Source organism: Equus caballus, chromosome 18 (assembly GCF_041296265.1).
Source record: "Equus caballus isolate H_3958 breed thoroughbred chromosome 18, TB-T2T, whole genome shotgun sequence".
Lineage (NCBI taxonomy): Eukaryota > Metazoa > Chordata > Mammalia > Perissodactyla > Equidae > Equus > Equus caballus.
Window position 1 is genome coordinate 77,544,756 of NC_091701.1, and position 27,714 is coordinate 77,572,469.

A 27,714-nucleotide genomic window follows, 5' to 3' on the forward strand; every position below is an offset into this window, starting at 1 on the left:
GCTCACGTAAGTGCACAAAAGGAAAGAAAAGGAACAATATACATCAAAATATTATGAGGATGGATTTGCGGGGGTGTTTTTCTGTGCTTTTCTGTGTTTTCCAAATTTTCTATAATGAACACATATCACTTTGGTAAAGAGAAAAAAAATGTTTTGGTAAATATACATATGACTTTTAAAGCTTTTTATTTTGAGAAAATTATAGATTCATACACTGGAATCTATTTTGAAGGAAAGCGACTTTTGTTAAACTATCCTTAGTATAAACTGCTGCTATGAACCATCTTGATAAACGTGTGCCCTGTCCCCTGATTCTCCTAGAATAAACGGACAACTAGTGGCTTTAAAAGTCATCAGCATGAATGCAGAGGAAGGAGTCCCATTTACAGCTATCCGGGAAGGTAAGAACAGCCAACGGGCCCAAGAGATCTGTTTTTAAGTCCTTGATTTGGTTTAAAAAATGCATTGGGTCTAGTCATTCAGCGTTTAGCTTTTGATATTTCTAAAAGTAATATTATAATTGCAATTTTATTCTTCATACCAGTTTTCCAAGTACATTTATACTATCATTTTATTATTTATTCCTGAGGAAATTAAGATTCAAAACTGTTACAGTAGTTGACTAAGACTATGAACTCAATGAGTCCTGAGTACGAACTCAATACTTTCTGTGTGTTTGGTCCCATACTAATGCTAAGGCTATGTAACCCCAGAAAAATGCACATAAAAGAGAGAAAAATATATAATCACACAAATTCTCAGGAAGCAAATTGCCTGAAAATAAGTTGTTTAGATAGCATTGAAGAACTCTGTGGGAAGGCGTGCGTTTTTTACTGTCGTCCCTGTCCATTCTCTGTGACCTGGGCAGTATCACAAGTGGGTAAGAGACCTGTCCGATGGACTCAGGTTTAAACCTTAGATCTACCAATTACTAGTGATGTGACTGTGTGTAGATTCCTATACCTCTTTCAGACTCGGTTTATTGCAGAAAGAGGCTAAGTGTACCTATTTCATTGAGTTGTTACGAGGATTAAATGAGAATATGCATATAAAGTACTTATCACAGAGTCCATTTTCAGAGTTCAACAATTGTTGGCTACTCTTATTCCATTCTGTTCTTTTCCCTAGTGATATCTTGTTCACCATCAAGATAACTAAATAATTTATAACATAAAAATCGAGAAGCCACTATAGTGAAAATAAATCCTTAAAAATGCAATTTATTAACCTTTTTATATGAGCCATTTGAAATAAAATGATAGTAGGATTGCTACCCATTTCAGCAAAAACCCAGAGAAATGGCTCTTCCCCAGTCTCACTTTCTCCCCTTTTAACTTATTCATATTCCCTTCTTCATAGAGCACATACTATAGGCAAAGCAGATTGTTGGGTGTTGTGAAGGATGAGAAGAGAAAGCCCTGATCTTTGCTCTATATCATTTTCAGTCTTAAGAGAGCAGATGATTCAAGTTACAACAAGTGTTATAATGGAGGTAAAAAAGACGAGCTCAGATGAGAGCAGCTAGTCTCAGGGTGGCTAATGAAGTCAGTAGATATGGAACTGAGCTTGGAAGGATGGGTTATGCAAATAGGCATGGAAAAAGCAATTCAGAAAATGAGTTTATAACTGAATTTCATGCCATTTTCAGAAGTCTTTCAGAGCCCCTGGGAAACACATCTTTTTGAATTTGAGTGGGAGGACCAAATGGCAATCGGGTCATCTGGGTCGGATCAGGTGCCTTCTGGAGAAAAGCATGGTTTTAAGTGTTTAATAATGGAAGCTGCATTTACTAATGTACTTGTTAGTGGTCCCCATGAAAGGATGATCAGATTTAAAAAGAGATGTGTGCATAGGTTAAAGAGTATTTCTAAACATAATGGAAATCCCGGGTCACCAACATAAAGGGAGGGTCTCTAGGCCCAGGTTCACCCCGTTCTTGCGGTGCTGCCTTTGTCAGCTTGCTCACTCAGATTTGCCCACAGCCATGTTTTTCAGGTTGACATTTGACTTGCACAGTGAAAGCTTTTGCCGGATTTGCTAACAGATGGTTCTCAGCATGGTTCACAAAAGCTGGACCTGTACTGTTCTGTATGCTAAATGTTCTTCTTATTGCATATTTACTGAAGGATGGCCTCTCCATCACAGGTGTTTGCAATTATATTTAGTATTCGACTGTGGGCTTTCTGGGTTTGTTTTATGGACTTACCTTACTGAATGCTTTGCTTGTATAATATTAAAAACCACAAAAGGATTTTTGACACATTGGAGGTTGTTAGGCATCCAATTTCCAACAATGAATGTTTCTTTTCCACCAGCGTGAAGCTGGGACCCCTTGTTAGAGGAGCCCTCCCCGCTAGAAAACATGAGGCCAAATTGGAAAACTTTGGCACTGTCCCATTTTTCCTGTAAGAGCTTTAGGGATGTGAGACCAGGGAGACAGGAGGTTAAATGAGAAGGGCTGGAAGACAAAATAAGAACAGCTGGAGTTCATTAGTTAAAATCCAGGGTCACTAGCTAAAAAGGCAACCGAAAACCACGTGCAGAAAAACTGAACAAGTAACGCAGGCTTCTTTAAAAAGCCTTGAAGCAGGAATTACTTTTCCTGAACAGTTTGGCTGCTCTGATGGCGTATCAGCCGAAGATTTATTGAGTAGGATTTTACTGCATGTACAGTCTTTCTGTTTATGGGTAGAATACATGTGGCAGTTTATTAATCTGGTCATTTGGAATACTATTTGATCTTAACATGAAATATTATGAATTAGCCAAAGTATGAACAGCACTAAGAGAAACATCTCTTAATACGTGTGCCAGATACTTTTCATGTGATACCTCTTTCAAGCCTCTTAACAACCTTTACAGATAGATAGTATTATTATTCCAATATATAGCCGTGATTCAAACCAAATCTCTCTGATTCAAAAATCCATACATTATGCATTCGTTCTACAAATATTTATTGAGCTCCTGCTATGGACAGGTGCTCTGCTGGCTGCTGGGTACCTAGCACTGTACACAAAGACATGTTCCCTACCCTCATTGCTTTGCTAATTATAAAGATTAGAAGTCTTCATAGCAACTTAGAAAATCTTTCATAACTGGCTCTAGAATTACATTTTAAATGTTTATTTTTACAAGTAGGAGAAAACACTTCCATTTGAATAGGCTAATATTTTAAGTTTTTATATAAGAGCACATTCCCCAATTTTATTAAATGATATATCAATATATTGATAATGTGTATTATTTTAAGTATCTTCTATAAAAATAGACACTTTGGGTTTAAAAAGGACTTCCTGGACTTTCAGCCTGTTAACAGCATTTGTTTAGGAAGCAGCCATATAACTAATCTTTTTTTGAGGACTAGGCATCTGATATAATCTACCCCCATAATCTTTTTTTAAAACTCTTACATCAACTTTAGTTGGTAAAGTATGTAATTTTTATTGTAGTGATGAAGGAATCTGAGCCTCAGAGAGGTTAGGTAACTTGTCTGAGGTCACAGAGCTAGTAATCAGAGATGTTAGGTGTTAGAATTCATTCTCTCTACTCAATCTCCTTTCTACATTATTATGATAAATTTAGAAATTCTTAACTCAAGCATTTCTCTTTAGCAACAGTAAAAATAAAAATCTGTTTTTATGATACATTTTGTATAAATATTAGGCAAAATGCTGAAGAAATATTTTAAAGAAAATAATACGTAATATTATCTATTTGTCAATTCTGATTCTGTCGACTTCCAGTAATTGCAGTGTTTAAATTAGAAACAGTTGCAGTGGAGAATATTTTAAGATCATTCACTAGCAGAAAACATTACAAAGGAACTATTCCCAGTCCAAGTATGAGAAAGCTGAGCCAAAAATAAAGTCAGTCACCTCCCCAAGGTCATACAATGAGGTGGAGGATGCCAGTTAGAACTGCTGAGTCGCTGTTACCACACAGAGATTATGGCAGGTCTGGCGGACAAGAAGCCCTCCACTGAATGCAAGCAAAGCACAGCAGGGACGTGACATATTTACAAGTGCGTAGTTACATTTTTATAAAACAAAACAGTGGTAGGATGATGGTATGTGATTGGGATTGCAATTCCAAAGAAATCAGATGCTAACTATTATCGAACATGTGTCTTAATAATTATCTACATTTATCTAGATGATGTCTTTTCTTGGAATGCATCACTCAACTCATTGACTTGATTTGTGACACACAGGCCAGAGAAAATGTAACATCAGGAACTACGAACTGTTTTAAATTCAGTGCCCAACGTGGGTTGAGTTGTGGGAATTGGCTCCATTAATGACTCCTACATAAACTCATTACAACTATCGGGCCTTCATTAATTCACAAGCACTTATTGAGCACCACGAGCCAGGCCTGTGCCAGGTGCTTGAGATGCAAAGACACGGACAGGGAAAATCTACGCTGTTGGGAGCTCACAATCTGGAGAGGGCTTGGACCACCAGGCACTCTCTCTCTACACAGCCGTGCCCTAGGACTCTGAAAGTCAGCCTTGTTCTTCCTTGTCATTGTCATCCTTACATTTTCTTCTAAACTAAAGCAGAACATAGTAGACTAATATCAAAACATCATGATCCATTGCACTTGCAAAACATCAATTTTCCCAAAACTTCACTAAACCACAGACCCAAATGAAGTGAACAAAACCAAGAAATTAAATATTCTTATATCATTGCAAGATAAAAATAATTTTTTCTACATTATTAAATCTCTTACATATATGAGAATCAGATTAAATTCCATTGGGTGGAATTCCAGTGGTATTTAGTTGGTCATACTAAATACCTTTTTGGACATTTAAAATAAAGAAAGAAACACTCTGCATTTTTTAAATGAGCTGAATAATGTTTTGTCGTGGGTCATTTTTCCTATAGGAGATTATGTTGTTTTCTTCAGGTTTTCTCTTTGGCTTTTTGAGTGTTCTCATGATCATACCAAGTTAGTATATGTAAAATTCTTACAACTCCTAGCATGTGAGAAGTGCTCAATGAGTGTTAGCTGTTATCATCATTGTCATCATCATCATCATTATAAAACTATTTTAGAAGCACTTAAAGTAATTCCATTGTGATTCCATTTGTCTGGTGCTTTGAAGTCTCCCAAATTTATCCTAGTGTCTTCTCCTTGAAGAAAAACAAAAGTAAGTATACTTAGACTATGTGAATTATAAACACAACAATTTTACAGGATCAGAATGCTCTGATTTTAGGCTCTTTCCGCTTCTCAGTTGGCTTTTGCATCCCTCAGCTGATCAGCCTGCGGAACACACCACATCCTCCTGTGAAGTTTATGAGGTGGCCTTGAACTTAAAAAAAAGATTTTTTTCTTCCTAGGTTTAAGGCCCACGCATCTGAGGCTGTAGGCCTTTTAGATACTTCTGCTGGATGGACCAAGCAATATACCAATACCGTGAGATAAATGCTTTAAACGTCATCTGCTCTTTCATGAAAATTCCCTATTATTACTCATCAAAAGTCACAGTTTCTATATAAGTATTTCAGTAGTTATGGGGTGTTAAAAAAGCAGTAGTAGACATGGTCATAACACACAGCATTTATAAAGACAATTCAAAGACACAGAGAATAAAACATCTTCAACAGAAATACCTAATGCCAACCAATCATAGGTATAGAAATATTAGGTCATTAGTGACACTAATTCAACAATAAATATTTACTGAGTGCTCATCATATCCCAGTGTCCTAGGCACTGTGGAAAGAGAAGTAAGCAAAAAAAGACCAAAGCAGCTGCTCTCCATGGAGTTTATATTCTTAAAGGTAGAGACAGACAACAAGCAAACAGATAACATGTCAGGGGCAACAGACCTATGGAGAAGCATACAGCAGGGCACAGGGTCACTGCTGTGGGTCAGGGGTGGGGGCTGCTATTTCATCAAGAGGGGTCAGGGAAGCCCAGACCTTATGTATATCATTTGGGCAGAGATCTGAAGGAAGCGAGGGAGGAAGCATGCAGAGAGCTGAGACAGGAGGATTACAGACAGGGGCAAGGGCAGGTGTAAGACAGGGATGGAAATGTGTTTGGAAGTGTCCAAAATACAGGTGGGGGGCCAATGTGGCTACGGCCAAGTGAGCAAGGGTGGGAGGTGCAAGGCTGGGCAGGCCATTGTAAGTCCTTTCCATCTTACTCGGAGTGAGATGAGACACCACTGGAGGGTCTGGAGCCAGGTGGGGACAGGCCCTGACTTCCATTTGGGAAGGATCACAGTGACTGGTGTTCTCTGGAGAAGAGACTGCGGGAAGGAAGGAGGAAGCAGGGAGACTAGTTAATCTGAAATAATTCAGGTGAGATGTGACAGTGGCCCAGGACAGTAGGAGAGGAGATGGCAAGGAGGGAGGGATTCTGGACATGTTTTGAAGGTATTGCCAACAGATTTGCTGACGGATCAGACGGGGGCGGGAGAAGAAGAGCTGAGAGTATTTGCAATTTACTAGAGCAGTGAATCCTCATCAAAGGGGTTGATGGTTTCAGAAGATTTCTGCAAAGAAATTGCGGATTGAAGATAAGACTACTAATGCAAAGGTAAGAGAATAGCAGAGAAATGGCAAAACGGACACTTTCCCTACTCCTATGAAACAGAATTGATCAAGAAAAACTGTATGAAATAAAGATGTATACTGACTGTTGTTAGCTGTGAGCCTCATCCTAAGTAGATATTATTTCCTGAGCTTTTTAGCAAATGATAGTATGAAGCCATTGTGATGAACAAAACATGCCATCATGATTTTAAAAATCAGCATCAGGAGTTTTAGTAATATCATATTTAAGTGAGACTATAATTGTATTAAAAATAAAATATCAATATTCTTAGTAATTTCGGCTTTACCATATGCTTTTAAAATCTAATTTTGGTATATCCTTTGTAATGTGTGTGCATAGAGAGAGAAATTCATGAACATAATTTATAAATAAAAATACACATAAAATACAAGCATTCTCAACTAATGTCAGAAGTGTTGTTGTGACTACGGAAGGTGGTAAAAACTCTCGCAAAAATGACATAAACAAAATTTTAAGATGTTAATCTGGAAGGAGGGGTTTAGTGGGGTTAAAGGTGAAAGGGAAGGGGAAGAAGCTGAGGGCCGGGGTATTAATTCTAATTTGCACCCATGTGACACTTTACATTTACCAAAGTTTCCACACATGGGCTCTGATTCCATCCTCATGTCATCCTGTGAAGTCAAGTCAGGAAAGGCATTATCTCTTTTTCATAAGGAGTGAGTTGAGACTTAGGTTGAGATTCTCTCCTGAGCTCACTCAGACAGAAAGTGACAGGGCCAGGATTCACATTAGGGCTTCTGGCTCCACAGTCAGTTTTCCGTTAAAACACTCAATAAATATTTTTGATAAATTAAGTGCTTACTCTGGGCTGAGTGTTGCACTAGGTGGTGTGGCAGCATCTGAAAGAGGGGGAAAGTCACTCCCCCAGTTCCCGTGTAGGCTTCAGTCTGGAACTAGAGACAATAGAGGCCTGTGAAGCTGTTACTACATTTACAAAGCCATGTACTTGTAAAAGTGAAATAATACATTTAGCTCATAGGGATTCGAGGGGCAAAAAGAGTCATTAGAGCAAAGGTGTGGGCAGGAGCCTTTGGTGCTAAGAGGTTCCCGGCTCCAACTGACTTCAGTAGAGAAGGAAATTCACCGGTTCACAGATCTGCAACTACGGGCTTGCAGGGTGCAGACAATGTCACCCAGGAATCCATGTCTCTCCATCTCCCCACACTGTTTTTCTCTGCCTTAGATTTATTCCCAGGCATGCTCTCGCCAGGTGGTGGTAATCTGACCATAGCAACTCCTGGCTAAATCCTACAAGCTCAGCCCTCACAGTGGAAAAGAAAGCACTTCTTTCCTCGTGGAAAACAGGAAAACCAGCAAAACAGGGCTCTCCCAGGCTTGGATTTTGTGCCTGTCTCTGACCCGCTCACTGTGGCTAGGGCGTGCTGTGCTCTGATTGCCTAGGCCTGGGTCACATGCCCACTCTTGGGTAGGGTTGGGTCAGCCCCACCAGAAGAGCATGGCTGAGTCGCAGAGGGTTGGTTCCCCAGAGAAAAATAGAGGTGTCCCCACTAGAAGGGAGAATGGCTGCCAGGAGGAAAAAACAATAGAGGATCAGTACATAAGATTCCTGAAGGAAGTAATTGTGTTCCAAACTTTGTAGGGAGTATTTGAGTTTGTCTTTAATCTTACAGAACTCTGGGAGGGAGTTGGTGCAGGAGATTCATGATAGGTAGATGGACCCTACAGAACATTCGTTAGAATTTCTGTACTTAACTTTTCCTTTCCTTTAAGTCTTGAGGATACTATTTCTTCATGCAGAGATGCCCTAAGCTGAGAATCATCATCTTATTATTGAGCCTTTTCTGGTCTCCACTCTCCTGAAGCTGGGGGTCTTCCTATCTCTGGAGCCCCCAAAGACAGCCTTTCAAACCCCCTCCCATTCATTTACCGGCCTTTTGTGGTGACTTCTCCCCTTTAAGGCCTCCTTTAGTGACCTAATAATCTGTTATTGAGGAGGTAAGAGAGTCCTCAGCACCCCCACTGCCCTGGGCTCCCTAAGGTTGGCTCTCTCCTCTCTGCAAGTTTGCCTTTTCTCCTGTCCACAGAGGTTTGCAATTCTGCCTTTAAGAAATCCCCTCCACTCGCTCTTATGTTTCAACAATCCTTCCTCGCATGCTCTTATCCCTGCCCTCCACCACTCACGTCCACGGGCCCTGTTGACTGGCTGTGGGATTTTGAATTTTAGAGAATGGTGTCATGTCGCAAAGTCCTGCCCTGCAAGGCAGAACACTGCATTTCCTGCTCCCCCAATGGCCTCTCTGCAAGCCTGTTCTCCTGAGGCTCTGAAGCAGAGACGATAAGATTCCCAGAGGAAAGCATTTGCAAAGTGCTCTGAGTGCTTTGATGAAATTGATTGGGTAAATGGAACCACATTTTTTCAACTGCTTTAGCCTCTAAGAAAAATGTTATGTAAATGCAATGACTTGCCGTTTAACAAATAGTGAAGGTCCTTTGTGATTTTAAATATTACTTCACAACAAGAGATTTTTTTCCAGCAGTAAAAAACCAGAATGCTTGATGTGAAATGTTTAAAAAATAAATGCTGCTTGATGCCTTTTAAGGCAACGCTTTCATTATCAATGACTGAATTAACATCTTTATTTAATTTTTCTAGCTTCTCTCCTGAAGGGTTTGAAACATGCCAATATTGTGCTCCTGCATGACATAATCCACACCAAAGAGACACTGACATTCGTTTTTGAATACGTGGTGAGTTGCCCCAGCACTTTAGGAAGCATGAGGGGAAAGCCCGGTGCTTGTATAATGAATCTGTTAATATTTTATGGCACGATAAAACTTTCATTACAATGTGGAAAGTGTCATGGAAATTTTCATCATTGTGGCTCGTAGAGCCTGTTGTGCCCAGACTCATTCTTTGGTCCTACTTCTTTACTCGCTATATTTGCTGTCTTTCCCCCTCACCAGCAATAATAAATAAGCACTTTGAGTTTGCCTCCTAAATAAAACTCCTGCACTTATTTTTTATCTATTTTTAATCATGATCTGAGCAGAACCCAACATGTTTTCATTGACAATAAAGATGTAAATCACAAGGTTTTAAAAAATTGTATACGAGTTTACTAAAGAATAACTCATTTTGCGTTTTTGAAAGGAAAAAATATTCAAATAAGCAGAAAGAAATCATCAGGCATGTGTCCTTAACTTGCCTCCAAGGACACTTGGGGAGTGAAAACCCCCCTCTCTGTGTTCAGTGCCAGTCGTTTCAAGGAGCATCTCTTTGTGCCAAGAAACAGTCTTCCTTCTAGGAGCAGCAGCTTAGGAAGGCACGCTGTGTTTGACTTTTAACAGCGGAATCTCAGAAAACCTCGTTATGTACCTTATGCTCCTTATTCTCAAAAGTTCTGAACTTTGGGCCTCTGACGGTCAAGTCTACGGTCTGCTTTAGGGTATTAACCAAGCACCGCTAACGTCACTCTCTCCACTACTTTGTGTAGCACACAGACCTGGCCCAGTATATGTCGCAGCACCCGGGAGGCCTTCATCCTCACAACGTCAGGGTGAGTACTGTGAGGGGCAGGACTCTTCTGGCTTGCCCACAGCAGGAGAATTTTGAAACAGACTGAAATCGCGAAGCAAAGTTCCATGATGCTAAGTAAGAAGATAAACATCACTGATATTCCAGAGAAAAGTAATAAAAAAAAAGAGTTACCTCTCAAGATTTGGAGCGATGTCTAGTTGTTTTCTGGGCCACCCAACCTTGTCAGTCATTGCCGTCTTGCAAATGTCTTTAGAAGTATAAGTCGATTAAAAAGAATTGCATTAAAAGGAAAGAAGTGAAGCAAGGCCGTCATAAAATAAATGCCTTCTTTGTGGCAGAATACTGTGGTCTGTGATCAAGTTTGTGTTGTGCTTATAGTTCCGCACTAGAATTAGCAGACAAACTACATTTGTTGGATCTTAATCACTTACCCTTTGGCCTGTTTTATCAGATCCTATTATATATGAGACCAACTTCCATTCTTCCAGTCACTGGGAGAGAAATAGTAATAAACTCTTAACTAGCTGTAACTCTACATTTATTATAAATTTTAGAAACCATTTGTATTTCATACTTTTCATTCCCTAAGCTTTTATCGTTATTAATTAATTGATTGGCCCTAAACATAACCATATGAGATTTCTGTATGATGTACTCATTCGTTTGACTAATATTTATGTGTTCATTTATTCACTCATTCATTCAAAAAATATTTATTGAGTATTCAGTACTATATTGAGTTCTGAGGTTTCAATAATGATAAGTTGCATTTCTTATTCTCAATGAGCTTAAAGTCTGGTAAGATATATGGATTTAAATAGGCAGTGGAAAACAAAGTGCTAAGAGCTATGGCCGTGTTAACTAGGAGTACCATGAGAACTCATAGTAAGAGGACTTAATCCAGCCTTGGAGGCAAGGGGGAAAAGGTTTGAGGACAGCAAAAACATTTTAAAATAGCTGTTGGAGAATGGGATAGAGAACTAACTAGGGAAATCAGGAAGGAATGTCTCGTAGTGTGTTAAGGACCCTGGTGAGGATGAAAACCATTAAATTATCTGCATGAGCATTGGATTTCTTTTAAATGGCAGTGCTTAGCAATTTGAATAGAGGAGCAAAGAGAGTAGACGGTTGAATTGACTCAGAGTTGGAGTTTTGCCGGACGTGTGAGAGGAAAGGACAGTTGGGCAAGAGAATTGAGGAGATTGTCAAGAGACAGGTTAAAGCGATGGTCAGTGGTTTCTAAATTGAGTCTAATCTGAAGGAAAGAAGTAAAGATAAGCAGGTTGCTGATAGGTAGGGAGAGAGCTGGAAGAGTCAAGGAACTAGAAATGTTGACGAAATAGAAGAATGGCTGGAGAAAGAATAACCATGAGAAAGATAAAAGATGTTCAGGCTTGAGTGACTCACATACTAGACGCTGTGCTGAATTTTTAGAAGGATGAAAAGACATAGAAGATATGATTCCTGCCCCTAAGAAACAAAAAGAAGAGATAAGAAGTATACACCAATATTATCACAGGACGTTTGTGAATATTGCCAAGCAAGAAATAAGACCTAGTATTGTAGATGTGCAAAAAAGTAAAAGATATCTTCTCACTTAAGATGTTTCCTTAAGCCAAACCTTGAAGATGCATTGCATTTCAAGAGGCTGGGATAGGGAAAGATGTTACGGGAAGAAAGAATGCTTTCAACGAAGGCACAGAGCAGGGAAGTAGAGGATGTGCTCAAGGAAAAGGACCCCAGAGTCATGCACTGTTAGGGTGAGAGGGACCACCGTGGTTTCAGTGTTCAGGTTCTGACCCATTAGTGGGTTATGAAATTAATTTGATGACTAGCAACCAGCATTTTAAAAAATGAAATAGAATGGATGAGAAGAGAATAGAAAATATTAGAGCACATTACGCTTAGTAAGCATTATTTTGTGCAATTTTTGTTCCAGTTGAAACTGTGCTTTCATCTATGTATGGATGTGAATACTGGAGACATATATATTTTTCACAGTGGGTTGCAGTAAAAAAAAAAAAAAAGCCTTAAAAACACTGGGCTGGTCCAACTTCCTTATTTTGCAGAATTGAAATCCAGGGTTTGAGAGGACATATACTTTGCCTGAGATTATAGAGCCAGCTCTTGCGGTTGCTGAAAGAGATTCTTGGTTAAGACTCTTTTCCACTAATGCTGTACTGCATCTTTGGTCTTGTTGGCCTGAAATATAGAATACCTTAGTGAAATGGGGTACATTAGTCTGGGGAAATAGATTGGCAGGTGGCTGAGAGCCTTACTTTCTAAGATGTGGACTTTATTCCTTAGACAGTAGAGTCATTAAAGGAGTTTGAGTTGAGAGAGAATGAGATGATCAGAAGGAAACTTAGTAACTGTGGTCTGAGGGGTGGATTAAGAGAGGAGACTGGAGTCAGGGATTCCAGGTAGGAGTTTATTGATGTGGTCTGGCCCAGTGCTTCTCAAACATCAATGAGCAGACGAACGACTCAGAGAGCTGATTCAGGAAGTCTAGAGTGAGGCCTGAGCTTCTGCTTCTAACATGCTCCCAGGTGATCTAGATGCTGCTGGTCAAGGACCAAACTTTGAGGAACAAGGATCTAGGTAAGAATAAAGGCTTAAATTATGGTAATTAAGGTAAGAATGGAAAGGAATGTGGAAAACTAAAACAAAGAAGGGTTCAGCCAGAACGTGGTGACTAACTGGGCATGAAGAGGGCAAAGATGCGGCCAAAAATGACTGATTTTGAGTTTGATCATCCAGGAGAATTACAGCTCTGTTAACAGAAATAGGAGAAAAAGTTGAGTTGGAGAGAAAGAGGAGTCATCCTGTTTTAGATGTGATGAGCTCCTAGTGGAGGTGGGACATCCAGAGGGAAATGAGCAGCAGCAACTGAAGAGGAGATTGGTGCTCAGGAGGGAGACAGACATAGGCTGGAGGTGTAGATGTGAGGGTAATCGGCACATGGAGTTTGTAGTTAAAGACAAGAGCATCAATAACCAAAAGAGCAAACACACCAAGAAAAAAGGACTGGGGATAGAACTTTTGCCTTTAGGGAAGAAAAGGAACAGGACACAAGGGACAAAGGGAAGCAGCTTTTAGGAATGAATAAGATCCAGAAAAATACATTTTCATGGAAGTCAAGGGAAGGCACAGTTTCAAGGAAGGCATAGTTGAGATTGTCATAATATGGTTGGGTCCCATACAATTGAAATTCATACGTGACAGCAAAGACTTTGTGAGTTTGGGAGGGATACACTAATAAATAGAGGGGCTTCCTAGGGGTATACGGAAGCTCAAAGAAAAAGTTATCCAATCAAAGCAGGTGGGAGTAGGGATGAGTTCGCTATAGTAGAAGCAGCAGTGAAAATGCTAGGATGCCAGAGGGCGTGGTATATTCCAAACATGGAAGGTAGTTCAGTAAGGCAGAGGTTTAGAATGAACAGAGTTGGGGACGGATGGTTAGAGATGAGACTTGAGAGGTAAGCAGGAGCCAGAGAATGAAGGGCTCAGCTATGTCGTGCTGTTCCATATGAGGAGCCATTAAATGGCTTTAAACAAGGAGGTGATAATTTCAAATTTTCTTTTTGCAAAGCTCACTCTGATGACACTGTGGTGACTAGGTTAGAAAGAGGGCAAGACCTTTTTTTGGAATGTCATAGTCCCCTGACTGCACTCTCTCCCTGTTTTTTTCTACTCCCATCTCATACTCCTATTTCCTCTAGTCATACCCCACATGCTGGTATCTGTTAGGATTACAGCCTTGACAATGAGGCTAATCAGGACAACAGTGGTGCAGATGTGAGGTGATGGTGGAGGAAAGTGGACATATATTCGATCAATTACTTAGCTAGAATTGACAGGAGATGGAAGAGTCAGCAATAATTTTTCTAGCTTTTTGTGTGCGTGTGTGAGGAAGATTGGCCCTGAGCTAACATCTGTTGCAAATCTTCCTCTTTTTGCTTGAGGAAGATTGTTGCTGAGCTAACATCTGTGCCAATCTTCCTCTATTTTATGTGTGATGCTGCCACACTGTGGCTTGACAAGCGGTACTAGGTCTGCACCCAGGATCCAAACCTGTGAACCCCCGGCCACCAAAACGGAACATGCAGACTTAACCACCGTGCCACCAGGCTGGCCTAAATTATTCTAGTTTTGAGTATTTAGATGGATGATGGTGCCATTCACTACCACAGGGAAACAGAGAGGAAAACGGATTTTAGAGGGATATAGTGAGTTAAATTTTGGATATACTGAATTTGAGGTGATTATGGGATGTCCAAGTGAACTTCAGACTATATGGGTCTAAAGTTTAGGAAAGAGATCTGAATTGGAGATAAAGATTTTGAAATCATCCAACTGTAGTTGTTAATTGAGGCAGTCAGTGGATTAGATGGCTGAGGGAGACTGCGTAAGGTGATAAGGTAAGAAGGTCAAGAATGGAGCCCTAAGGAACGTCAATATCTTAGCAATCAGGAGAGGAAGTAGAACTCATGAAAAGAGCAGCCATAATGATAGAAAAACTAAGAGGCTGTACCAAGGGGAGAGAGCTTCAGGAAGAAAAACATGGTGCCAAATGCTGCACGGAGAAGAAATGAGAGGCGTCCATTGGCTTTCCATAGTGAAAGGCATTGGTGACCATGGGAAAACATTATGAATGAAATTATCATTGCAGAAGCCATTTTATAGAGGGATGAATTTCACATTTCAGAGGACAGTTGCATATGATGGCAAGACCCGGTGTGTGACCATGGATTGAGAGGCTGAACTGGGTTGGAGAAGCAGATTGTTGGAACTGAGGGGGCTGGCTGGGCTTTTTCACATGGGCACTGATGTCAAGGAAGCAACAGCTGTGATCCAGGTGCCCAAGTCTTCAGTGAATGGTGGAGAGTGGTGGGGAGTTCTGTGGATGACAGTGAAAAGAGGCATCGAGGAAAATGGAGCTGGATGACATGAAAGCCCAAGGGACAGGGATTTTTACTTAAAGGTGGAGAAGCAATGGTTTTGAAATGGTACTGGGGAGTCAGGAGGCTGCTGACCCCACTTCATGGTGGTCATAGATATGAGTAAGTTGTAGAAAAAGTAGCATCCATTTGAGAATGCTTCAGGGGAGCAGTGAACTCAAGGCGTCGTTCAAGGAAAGGAGCCAGAAGGAAATTCCCTAGTGGTTGGGTTGTAGGGAGTTTTTAAACCCAGACTGAGGAGTGAAGATTGAACAATGAAAAGGTCTGGGAGAGGAAGGAGCGATGGATGCTGGGTTAAATGAGAGGAAGCACTAAGCAGTTTGGAGACGAGCTTATGTGGGGAAAAAGGAATAGTCAGAGAGGCTTACCCTTTGAGTAGTGACCACAGAAGACAGGCTGGGAACACAGTGAGGTTAGCCTGTGTCAGATTTCTCGCAGAACAATCCCAGGGACCCCCAGCGAGTGGAAGGACTCGGGCTCCCCTGCAGGAGTTGGCTGACTGATATGTTTTTGAGGGACTCCCAGCCCAGATGGCACTAGCCCAGTGGAATTATTATGTTCCCAAGGGACTCATTGTATTGGAAACAGGACTAACGCCTGGGGTATGGGAGCCTCTCTGGAAAGAGTCACCCACACTCTGGCTTGATGGTGAGTGAGAAAGCACCGTCAGACTGGTCCCGTTGTTGGTGCAGCTTCAGCAGTGTTGATGGAAGAATTCAGCTTGTAAGGGACTCAAGAGCGAGTGGGAGGTGAGGTTAGTCAGCACAGACTGCAGTTTTGAGAAGTGTGACTATGAAATACCAAACCTTAAGACCGCAGTACTTTACTGCGTACAAGTGCCTGAGGACATCTGTAGAGCCAGGGAGGAGAGAGACCGAAGAGCAAGGAGTGGGGAGGCGGGTGTGACTCATGAGTGAGAACAGTCTATTCCAGGGACGTGAAAGGCATTTCAGCCTGGCCACTAAGAAGCTGTCTCTGACTCAGCCGACTCCCTCCTTCCCCGTCGTGCTTTCACTGTCTCTTCTCCAGTTTCTCAGGATGGTGTAGTGGTGTCAGGGAGGGCCGAATTTGAGACCTGGCCCTGACTCTTTCTAGAGGTGTTTTTTGTTTTTTTTTAAGGAAGATTAGCCCTGAGCTAACTGCTGCCAATCCTCCTCTTTTCGCTGAGGAAGACTGGCCCTGAGCTAACATCCATGCCCATCTTCCTCCACTTTATATGTGGGATGCCTACCACAGCATGGCTTGCCAAGTGGTGCCATGTCCGCACCAAGGATCCGAACCGGCAAACCCTGGGCCGCTGAAGTGGAACGTGCGAATTTAACCGCTGCGCCACTGGGCCAGCGCCTCTAAACATGTTTTTAAAGCCCTATTTTTCTTTTCTGTAAATTGAGGATAAGACCTCACAGGGTCGTTTTCAGGATTACAAAAGGTGCTAAATGTTATTTTCCCTTCCTTGCTCCTGTCTCTGTCCCTCAGCTGTCTCCATCTCCCTCTTTCTTTGGTACCATTACATGGAAAAACGTATTTTTAAGCACATATTATGGCATCTTTCCTTGTACCTTGGACTTGAGTTGCTTCTTTATATAGCCTTTTCCATGAACATTTATGTTCATAACCAATTGGAAGCTTTGAGTGTTGGTATAGGAATTTTGTGCCTTGAGTGATATGATGAATGGTAAAACAAACAGTGTGTGTTTGAAGCACCAGGAAGAGAAATCACCGGGAAGACTCATGGAACCAGTGAACATTTGAAGTGGGAGTCTCAAGAAAATTGTAACATTCTTACGTGGCTTGCGACCCTGATGTGGGACCTGCATGGAACCTACATGGCCACAGCTCTGCTGTGGTGGGTCAGCTCCCCAGCTCCTGCTTCATTCAGCCCATGCTGCTCATCAGCACGGCTCCAAGGTCTTCAAGTCATTGTTAGCTCAGTGCAGGTCCTAGCATCTCTCAAGTTCCTAGTTTCCAAGATGTGATGGAAAAAGTGGATTTATCCATGCAGCTCTGCGTCTGCTGTTTTGCCTGTGGCCCGAGGAACGCTGGACCTGGCCCTTTCTTTTCTAAACAGCCAGAACATGTTCTCAGTTGGCATAGGTCTTTGTAAACACTAATGTTGATGTTTGAATTCTCAATTGCCGGTGGCACTGGAAAATAGCAAAAGATACTTGGAATAATAAGCATTCTTTTTTTTCCTTAAGCTTCTATATCGGTGGGAACCTAATAATATCTTTGGTTTCTGTGCCTTATAACTACATGCAACATTTTAAAATTTGGGCCCAGAACGTATTTTTGCTGTTGTTCCCCACCCCCAACCCACCCCGCCGCTTCTTTCTTCTCTACTATTTATTTCTTATTCTCTTTTGATTTTTTTCTTTTTTGGTCTAATTTCTTTTGGTCTGTCTCCCCTCTTAATCTATACTGTATATTTCCTTTGTTTTCAACTTTGAACCTGAGACTTTAAAAAGAAGTTTAAAAAGATGATGGTTCCTTTATTTCCTACTACCATCTAAGGGTATATTTTCTGGTCTGGTCTCCTTGTGTTGTGTTTTTAAAAGGGTTTCATATCAGAGAGCCTGGAAAACTTAGGCAGTTGTAAACCTCAGACTCACATTTCCAGGTCAACTTTGATCTTATATGCCAAGTTCATCGGTGGGAGAAAAAATTAAATCTTTCACATCTAAATCAATAACTAGTGTTCCAAAGGAAACTTCAAAGTTTCACTTTAGATTTTTAAGGAAGGGTAATTCCATCAGTATCAAAGAAACAAGATGTCAGGAAAAGCCAGCATCCCTTTGTGTAGGACATGTTCGACTTACTTGACTTTCCTTGTCCTTCCCGCTGCCCCCACGAATGTAAAATCTTCATTTGTTTGGTCTCTCAAGAGACACTTTTACCAAATTCTTTCAGATGACTGTTTTTGATTTAGAGGAGAAATCAACACGTAGTGGCTCCACTTTGCTTAGATAAGGTGTTCATTCCTTCCAGCTTTTCATGTTTCAACTTTTGCGGGGCCTGGCGCACATCCACCACCAACACGTCCTTCACAGGGACCTGAAACCTCAGAACTTACTCATCAGTCACCTGGGAGAGCTCAAACTGGCTGATTTTGGTAAGCTGCCCCTCGAGTCTCTTTCTAGGCTGTGAACAATGATGCTTTTGTGCGCACGTGTTTAAAACATTGACTAGGTCTGGCCTTTGAAAAGTAGAGACCCGGGGAACAAGATGCTTTGTGAGGGTATCAAACTACCATATAGGACGCACGAGGCAAGAAACAGTGTGTGATTGGAAGCTGCCTAGGACTCCATCAAGCCCCAGTCTAATCAATCCTAAAACTCGGGCACCCCTATGACCTCACTGCCATTTTTGATAGAGAGACGTGTGTCAAGTGGACTGGACTTGGTAGGTTTCCCTAAATCTGAGTGGATGCACAAATTCTGTCAGAATAGATCGAGGTTACCCCAGGATGGCAGGATAAAGAAGTTAACCTCAGATTGTAGGATGGACTCCTGCTGGAATGGAGGCTCTGGGACACTTGTTCCGCTCACCTGTGTATCTATATAGGTATGACTATATGAGGGCCTGAGGTTTTTATTCCCATCAAAGTGATGCACATGTCCTCAGAGTATCATTGTATGTTTCCATTTTAGCCCTTATTACAGTTTATAATTATGCACACACACATATATATATGTGGATGATTTTGTCTCCTCCACTAGATCGTAGGCATTATGAGGGCAGCCTGGGTCCATTTTTGTTTATCATTGTATCCCTAGTGCCTGGCATCATAATAGGTGCTCAATAAATATTTATTGAAAAACTAGTTCTGTGTGAGCTGAGGAACCACCCTTCTCTGTTTGAGAGATGTCAGATGGAGATTCTATAGCTATAGGACCTTATTCTGAGATAGTAGCTTTCATCCAGACGTGTAAGCATTTAACAGACATTCCTTCAGCAATTCCCCACAAAGTGAACTCATCTACTGAGATTTTTTTCCAGCTATAGATCATGAGATTCTTTGAAATAAGTAGCTGACCTGACAAAAGTACTCTCATTTTGCAGAGGAGCACTTGAGAGTGTCTCATCTAAGGTCCTATCAACCTTATTATTTATTTTATCAACTTTATTAGTACATAAAGGGTAGATTAGCAGTCCCCACCCTTTATCTACTAAACTGGGGGTTCCTGGACTGCAAAAATGGAGGGTGCCCATATAAGTCATGAATTGAGTTCAGTTGCTATTATGAGATGCAAAATTACAGAGATATAAACATGCTAGAAACAATTTTCTCATGCATTACAATCTGACCTAAGCAGTCAGAGCTCATGGTGGCCCCATGGTATCTTGGCGCCTTCTGTCATGTGACCGCACCGTCCCTAGGCTGTTGCCCAACTGCATATTTCAAAATGGTGGCCACCTCCCTCTCATTATAGCCTGCAGAAAGGAGAAAAGAGAAGAATGCTTAACCCCTCCATTAAGAGCAAGATCTGGAGGTTCACACATCACTTCCGTTTGTATAATTGAGGCAAGAGTTTAGTCACCTCCCTACAGTTGGCTGAAAGGAAGGCCACATCTAGCTGCAAAGTAGGCCAAAATTTGAGAAATTCACTTGATGAAGTGACATACAAGGATCAAGATAGTTCAGTGGCTTTTTAAAAGCACTCAAAGTCAGTGTATTATTTTTAAAATGTTGTTTACTCTGCCAGCTATACTCTCCTTGGTAGAATAAATCACTGTGACTCTCCAGGAAGTCCCAGGACAATGAGTTCTGCGCTTTCCCCTTTTGGTCAGGTCTTGCTCGGGCCAAGTCCGTTCCCAGCCAGACATACTCTTCAGAAGTTGTGACACTCTGGTACCGCCCTCCTGATGCCTTGCTGGGAGCCACTGAATATTCCTCTGAACTGGACATATGGTAAGAGCCGGTGCCAAGAAAATGTGAGTCATCCTACCCATGAGGGTTGCTTATCATCTGTGTTACATTTTTAATAATAACTCTAATAATGCAATCACAGTTACATATAGAAACATAAAGTGCGTTCAAATGCATATCTCATTTGATTTTTGCAATCATTCTATGAGTTTTTACAGTTAAAGAAACTGAGACTCAGGGAGGTCTTGCCCACAGCATCTTCTGAATCCAGTGCTCTTTCTACCATGTCCCTCCTCCTAACTCTTCTCTTCAATCATTTGTCTTTTCTCCTTATCCTCAGAGAAACACACATACACCTCCAGACCACAGACACACACACACACGTCTGGGCATGCATGCTCACACATGCCCAAACATGGTTCAGAGGCTGGTGAAAAAAACATAAAGACCAAGATTCAGGGGACCTGATTTTCACACCAGTTCTATTTCTAATCAGTTACTCTGGATTACGTTATCTTGAAAAGTCACGTATCTTTTTTGTGTCTGTATTTCTCCATTTAAAAAATGAGAGTAACAAACTCCCCATGAAGGGTTAAATGGGACTGTAGAGCAAGTACAAGAATGAGGTAGGCGCTCTCGAGCAGAACCATGTTGTTGGGGAGGGACTTGGACTAATGGGGTGTGCTGGTGATTGTGGGATCTCAGGCACTTGTCATCCCAGACCAGTGGTGTTATGTTATCCGGATCTTATTCCTGGGAAATCCCAGTCTTTTGGGGGCCACAGTTGGATGTGTGGTGACTTTGCAGTCATAGCCACCTCCTCAAAGGTAACCAAATATATGGACTTCTTTCAAGTCCTTACAGGGGTCTTATATAAACAGAAGGCCCAATAATAGGTTTTTAAAAAATTGAACAGTATCCTAAAAGGCTAACCTAAGCTTTTGGATTTCCCAAAGAATTGAGAAAGGCTGCAGAAATTTTCCTCCAGTGTGTCTGTAGTCGTTGATTTCCCAACACCCCGTACCATTTCTAGAAATATCACCTGCTAGTCAAAACCCTCCTGAAGCTGTCAGCTTTCCCTTCTCTGCGCTGTCACTTCAAAGGCCTTCGGCAGGCTCCGGCTTCCCCAGCTCCTCGAGACCACTTCCTGGTTGTGCTTCACAGACAGAGTGAAATTTCTGCTCGTCACTTTTAAACTTTGTTTTATTACAAAGCAGTCAAAAATATATATAACATATATATATGTCAGTGATCCTCAGCCAGGGTCAGTTTTGCTCCCCAGGGACATTGGCAATGTCTGGAGACATTTTTCATTGTCACAGCTGAGTGGGGCGGGCTACTGGCATCTAGAGGGTAGAAGCCGGAGATGCTCCTAAGCATCCTATGGTGCACAGGACAGCCCCTGACAACAAAGAATGATGCAGCCCAAAATGGCAATAGCATGAAAATAGAGAAACCTGATGCAGATTAGGAAGCATGATAAAAGGAACTCCGTGAACCCACTACCCACTGTAACAACTGGAACGTAATCGATACCGCCGCCCCTACTCACTCGTTTCCCATCCGCCTGCTCCTCCACCAGAGGTGCTTCTGCCCTGAGCATTTGTTCTTGTCATCATTCCCTTACTCCTTTTAAGAATAAGATTTTTATGTATTCTAAAAAATATTATTTTATTTTACCAGCTTTTGAGTTTTTTAAAAATGGTATTATGTTGTTTTTAGTCTTCTGTAACTTGGTTTTTTTTCACTCAGTGTTTCTAAGGTTCATCCATGTGGACCACTGTGGCTACCCTTTATTTCCTCTTGATGAACGTTTCCATTATTTAGTTTGTTTTTTGTTTTGTTTGTTTTTGCTATTATGAACTCACTTGGTATTTGTATTTAAGGATTTCTTTAGGGGTCTTCAGAGTAGATTTGCTGTGTCACAGAGTATGTGAACGTTCAACTTCCTAAATTAGTGCTGAATTGTTTCCCAGAGTGGTCGTGATCATTTATACACCAGCAGTGTGTTGTACTCCCTTATGCTCATCTGCACCAACATTATAATAACAGATTTCTTAATTCGTCCTGATCAAGTGGGTAGAATGGTATCATGTTGTGATCTAAATTTGCATTTCCCTAAATATTAATGAGGTTGGACATCTTTTCATGGATTATTTGCCATTTGTGTTTTCTCCTCTGTGAAATGCCTGTTTGTGTCTTTCATTTATTTTCTTTTGGTCTCTCTGTCTCTGCCTCTGACGGTCTGTCTCTCCCCTTTCTCCCTCCTTCCTTTTCTTTCTTTATTGATTTATAGGAATTCTTATATTCTGGAGACTAATCTTTTATCGGTTATGTGTGTTGCAGGTAGCCTCCTCCAGTTAACAGCTTATGTTTTCATATCTTTGTGTTGTCGTTTTGAACAAAAGGTCTTAATTTTAATATTGCTAACCTTATCAGTCTTTTCTTTTGTGGTTAGCCCTTTTGTTTCTTATATACAAAATCCTTTCCTCCCTGAGGTTAGAATGATAATGTCCAATACATTCTTTAAAATTGTAAAGTTCTGGGGCTGGCCCCGTGGCTGGGTGGTTAAGTTTGCACACTCCGCTTCGGCAGCCTGGGGTTCACGGGTTCAGATCCTGGGCGCGGACCTATGCCCCGCTCATCAGGCCACGCTGTGGCAGTGTCCCACATGGAAGAACTAGAATGATCTGCAACTAGGATATACAACTATGTACTGGGGCTTTGGGGAGAAAAGGAAAGAAAGAGAGGAAGATTGGCAACAGATGTTAGCTCAGGGCCAATCTTCCTCACAAAAAAATAAAATAGTACAATTTTTCCTTTCACTTTAAATCTTTATATATTGGAAACTGACCTTTGTCTTTGCTAACCAATTGTCTCACCCCAATTTCCTCAGTGATCTGCCATGCCAAATCTCTCATATATCAAGTTTCCTAAAGCATAGGTCTGTTTCTGGGTTCTCTATTCTGTTCCACTGGAGTCAATTTGTCTGTCCCTGTACCAATGTCCCACTATATTAGTTTCTATAGGTTTATAATAATACCTGATATCTGGTAGGACAAGTCTCCCCACTTACTTCATCTTCCTCACGAGTGTCTTGACTATTTTTCCCCTTTCATTTTTCATATAAATTTTAGGTTTGGTGTTTCAAGTTTCATGACAAATCCTAGTGGGATTTTCATTGGAATTACATTGAAATTATAGAGTACTTGGAGGATTATTAAAACCTTTGTGATATTGTCTTCCAGTTTTTAAGCATGGTGTATCTCCATCTGTTTAGTGCTCCTTAAATGCCTCTCAATAAAGCTGTATTACTTTCTCTCTAAGGTCTGACACATCAAGAGCAAACGTCCTTGTAAATCTTTCTGTTGTTTATTGTTTCTCTTGGTTCTTGCATCTGGTATCTTTTTTCCATGCATGTTTAGTTGTTTTTACAGTGATGCACTAATTTTCCTTGGAATTTCATTTGTGAGACTTTTTTGAGGCCTTGAATGAAGTGAGTTCCCTCAGAGAGGATTTGCATTTGGTTCTGCTAGGTACATTTTTTAAAAAAGAAATTTATTGTTGTGTCTTACATGAGGATTGGTCTGCCCCTAGATCTTGATTTCTTAATGCCATTTCTTATTAAAAAGAACTAGGACTTTTCAGAGAAATGGCCAGTTCTAAGGCTGGGGCAGAGTAAGTACAAGATGAACCACGAATGTCTTGTTGGGCTGGAACATTTTTTACAAAGCGATCAAAAGAATGATGGGTGTCTGTCAAAAGGACATGGGAAGCAGCTTGAAGAGACTCCCACTGGCCAAAGCTGGTGCATTTGAGCATCAAAGTAAATAATAAGAGTAATGGATTACAACCCACCGAATAAAATAAGAATACCTAAGTCCATACTGCAGATAAATAGCTGGATGGGTGGACAGATAAGAAGGGAAGCTCTTCCCTACAGAAGAATGTCAACCATAACTGGAGAAGAAATGATGGAATTAGAAAATCTCTATTTTATAATATAGTAGTAATTGGTTCAAACAAGAATCATCAATGCTAAAATAGAGGGAAAAGTTTGATGAGGAATAAGATGTTTACATAGTCTCAAAGTACCTCTCCACAAATTACTTACTAATTTACAAAGGAAAAAACAGTAACTTTATTTATTTATTTTTATTGAGTTCATAATAGTTTACATCAATGTGAGATTTCAGTTGTCCATTATTTCTTGACTGTCACCACATAAGTGCTCCCCTTCACCCCCTGTGCCCATCCCCCCACCCCCCTTCGCCTGGTAACCACTGAACTGTTTTCTTTGTCCCAGTGCTTGTTTATATTCCACATATGAGTGAAATCATCTGGTGTTCGTCTTTCTCAGGCTGGTTTATTTCACTTAGCATAATTCCTGCTAGGTCCTTCCTTGTTATTGCAAATGGGATGAATTTGTCTTTTTTTCTGGCCATGTAGTATTCCATTGTATATATATACACCACATCTTCTTTATCCAATCATCGGTCTGTGGGCACTTGGATTGTTTCCATGTCTTGGCTATTGTGAATAGTGCTGGAATGAACATAGGGGTGCATATGTTACTTTGGATTGTTGATTTCAAATTGTTTGGGTAGATACCCAGTAGTGGGATAGCTGGGTCATGTGGTAGTTCTGTTTTTAGGGTTTTTTTGAGGAATCTCCATACTGAAAAATAATAACTTTATAGTAGAAAAACTTGGCAGACAGCACCTTAACCAAGTGATTAGAGTTAATATGATCAATAATGGGACTGTCTGACGTCGTGCGCCTCCTCACATGATGCACTGAGAAGGATACAATGTCACTTATGTGGTTTTCCTGCAAAAAAACATAACCTGAATCAAATCATGAGGAGACTTCAGATAAACTCAGTTTGAGGGACAGTCGACAATGTCACTAGCCTGTACTCTTTAAAAGGTCGTGGGGGAGGAAAAATTTTCCTCTATCCTCTTAGGTTCAGTGAGTGGGCCTGCAAAATAAACTGACAAGAGACAGATTAACAGGAGAAAAGCATAGAAATTTGATTTGATGTTAAAAGTATTACATGACACAGGGGAGGTGGCTTCATAGAAAGAAAGAAAAATTCCCAAAGCAACAGCTAGTCTTTTAGACTATTAGAGGCTTTTACACTAGTCTGATGAAGGACAATATGTTTGTAGAGAAGTGACAAGACAAAGGAAAGGGGATTCTGGACTCTTCGAGGGGCCATAAACTGTGGGAAGGCAAATGTACGGGGGACCCTAATGGTAGATAAGGGTTATTTAGCAAGTTTCTTTATGTAGATTCTTCTTGGTGCCATCTCTGCCTCCAGTGAAAAGGTGGTTCTCCCTTGTGGTATCGGAAGGTGGGGGGCATCTTCACAAGGGGAATTTATGCCCTGCTTTCAGGCCGATCAGGCAGGTAGAGAACTCATCCAATGTCTGCTTTGTCTCAGTTGCCTTCAGCTTAAAATAGTCCTTTTCCCAGAGCGGCATATTTTGGGGTGGCATTTTCTGTTCCCCTACGGGATCAAGGTTTTGAAAGGCAAAGAAAGACTAAGCAACTATTCCAGATTAAAGGAGATTTAAGGGACGTGCCAACCAAACACAATGCACAGTCCTAGATTGGATGCTGGGATAAAAGGAGCCAAAGAACACTACTGGACAATAGGCGAAATTTCACTACGGACTGTAGATTAGATGGTGGTATTGGCTCAACATTAAATTTTCTGATTTTGATAATTTCACTGTTGTTATGTAAGAGAATATTTTTATTCTTAGAAAATACACATGGCAGTATTTAGGGGTGAAGAGTCATGGTATCTGTAATTTACTCTTCACTGCTTCAGATAAAAATAGATGGATGATAGAGAGAGAGAGAGAGAGAGATGACAGAGATAGAGAGAAAATGATGAAATGAAAGAGGCAAATTGTTGGCATTTGGTGAATCTCTTTGAAGGATATAAGAGAGTTATTTCTACTGTTCTTGCAATTTTAAGTTTGAAATTATTTCAGAATTAAAAATTAGCAAAAAGTTGAGAAAAATCTGATATTTCACCAAAGATAGTTTAAGAAGCACTGGTCTGGTCCATGATTGGTGTTTGCAATTATTCATGTGTGTTTGAGAAGAATGCATATTCTTGAATTGTTGGGTACAGGTTTTCACATATGTTCAAAAATTCAAGATTTTTAATTGTGTTATCCAAATTCTTTTTATCATTTTTGTCTGTTTAACCTACCAATGAAAGGTGTGTTGAAATTGTTCACAATATTGTTGATTTGTCATAATTCTATCCATTTTTGCTTTATAGTCTTTGAACCTATTTTAATTAAGTGCAAATAAATTTAAAACTGTTCATTATTCCTGCATGCCCTTTAGCTCTTATGTTTAGAATAATTTTCCTTTCTTTTGAAGTAAATCTTTTAGAATTTCTTTAGTGGAGGTCTGTTGGTGGCAAACTCTGTTTTGGTTTCTTAACATAAACTCTCATTGCTGAAAAGTAGTCTTGTTGGGGTATCATTCTAGATTGATGAGTATTTTCTCCCAGATCTTTGAAGGCATCAGTCCCCACTTTGTCTTCCATTGCTGCTCTTGTGAAGTTTGCTTTTAGCCTAATTGTCCTTCTTTCGCAGGTGATCTCTAACTTTCTCTGCATGTTTTTCTTTGTCTTTGTGTTTACGCAGTTTTTACTCTCAGGCATCTCGTGTGGATTTCTTTTTTCTTACTATACATTGTACTTCTTCCAATTATGAATTCATGTCTTTCATCAGCCATTTTCTTTTTGAATGTTGCCTCTATTCGCTTCTGTGTTTCTGGAGCTGCAGTGAAAGGTTATTAGACTGCATTTGTCTATTACCCATGGATCTTATCCTTTCTCACATTTCTGTCTCCTCAACTTTCTGTGCTGCATTCTGAGTAATTTTTTCCTAAGGCTTGGGCCAGGTCACCCAGCCTAGTTCTCTAAGTCTCTCCTAGACTGTGTATCCCTTATCTTTTAATGCATATACAAATATATATATTATTCCATTGATAAGTGTTTCACTAACTTGACCATGAATAATGATGACACTTACAAAATAGAATTCAGTTATAAATTAAAGTTATTGTTATTACTCTCATTCATTCCATTATTATTGTGGTTTTCCTGGTAAAACTAAAAGAGAAACACAGAAATAGAACAATAGGTATCTTCCATTGAGTTTCCAGTATTTGTTCACTCTCTACCTAATTGTTAGACAGTGGGTGTGTACGCAGGGATACCCTTTCTCTCATTTTTTTTTCCTTTTCAGAGTGATAAGAGAAGTGAATAGGGAGAAGATTTCCAATTGACAAAGGAAGGAAAAGAAAAAAATTCCTATTCTGCTAGGCCATGCAGCCCCATTGGGTGCAAACTAAATGACTTTGTAGGAGACAGAGGACAGTGGGTGAGCATTAGAGCCTTTGTCTTAAAGAAACTGATTACAACACAGTAGGGCACAAGCCTCTTGTTCACACTGAGCCCTGATGGTAGCAGTGCCAGTGGGGGGCCCAGAGCAGATGGTGAAATCATGGAAAATGTACAAGTGGGACAGATAGGTTATTCCCAGCACTTACACCACATTCTGTAGTCTCCCAATATCTTTTCTTCTCTCTCTGCTACCTTTCCAGACCCTAAAAGGTTCCATTAGCAACTTCAGTGAGAAAAACGCAATGTTTTAAGATGATTACAATGGTTCTTTTGTTTGTTTGTTTTTACTTTTTGGTGTTGTGTTAACATATGGAAAACATAAAATTTACAGTTTTAACCACTTTCAAAT

The 27,714-nt window shown here is 40.5% G+C and overlaps 1 protein-coding gene across 2 annotated transcripts in view; it reads left to right on the forward strand.

Annotated features, from left to right (window-relative positions):
* The window catches only part of CDK15 (cyclin dependent kinase 15), an 87,900-nt gene that overhangs the window by 6,054 nt on the left and 54,132 nt on the right, over positions 1 to 27,714 (forward strand). For both annotated transcript variants that reach the window (XM_023622400.2, XM_070242139.1), the window contains exons 4-8: positions 322 to 401; positions 9,215 to 9,309; positions 10,056 to 10,118; positions 18,046 to 18,169; positions 19,849 to 19,969. In XM_023622400.2, coding sequence (XP_023478168.1) covers positions 322 to 401; positions 9,215 to 9,309; positions 10,056 to 10,118; positions 18,046 to 18,169; positions 19,849 to 19,969 — 483 coding nt within the window. The remainder of the gene's footprint in view (positions 1 to 321; positions 402 to 9,214; positions 9,310 to 10,055; positions 10,119 to 18,045; positions 18,170 to 19,848; positions 19,970 to 27,714) is intronic.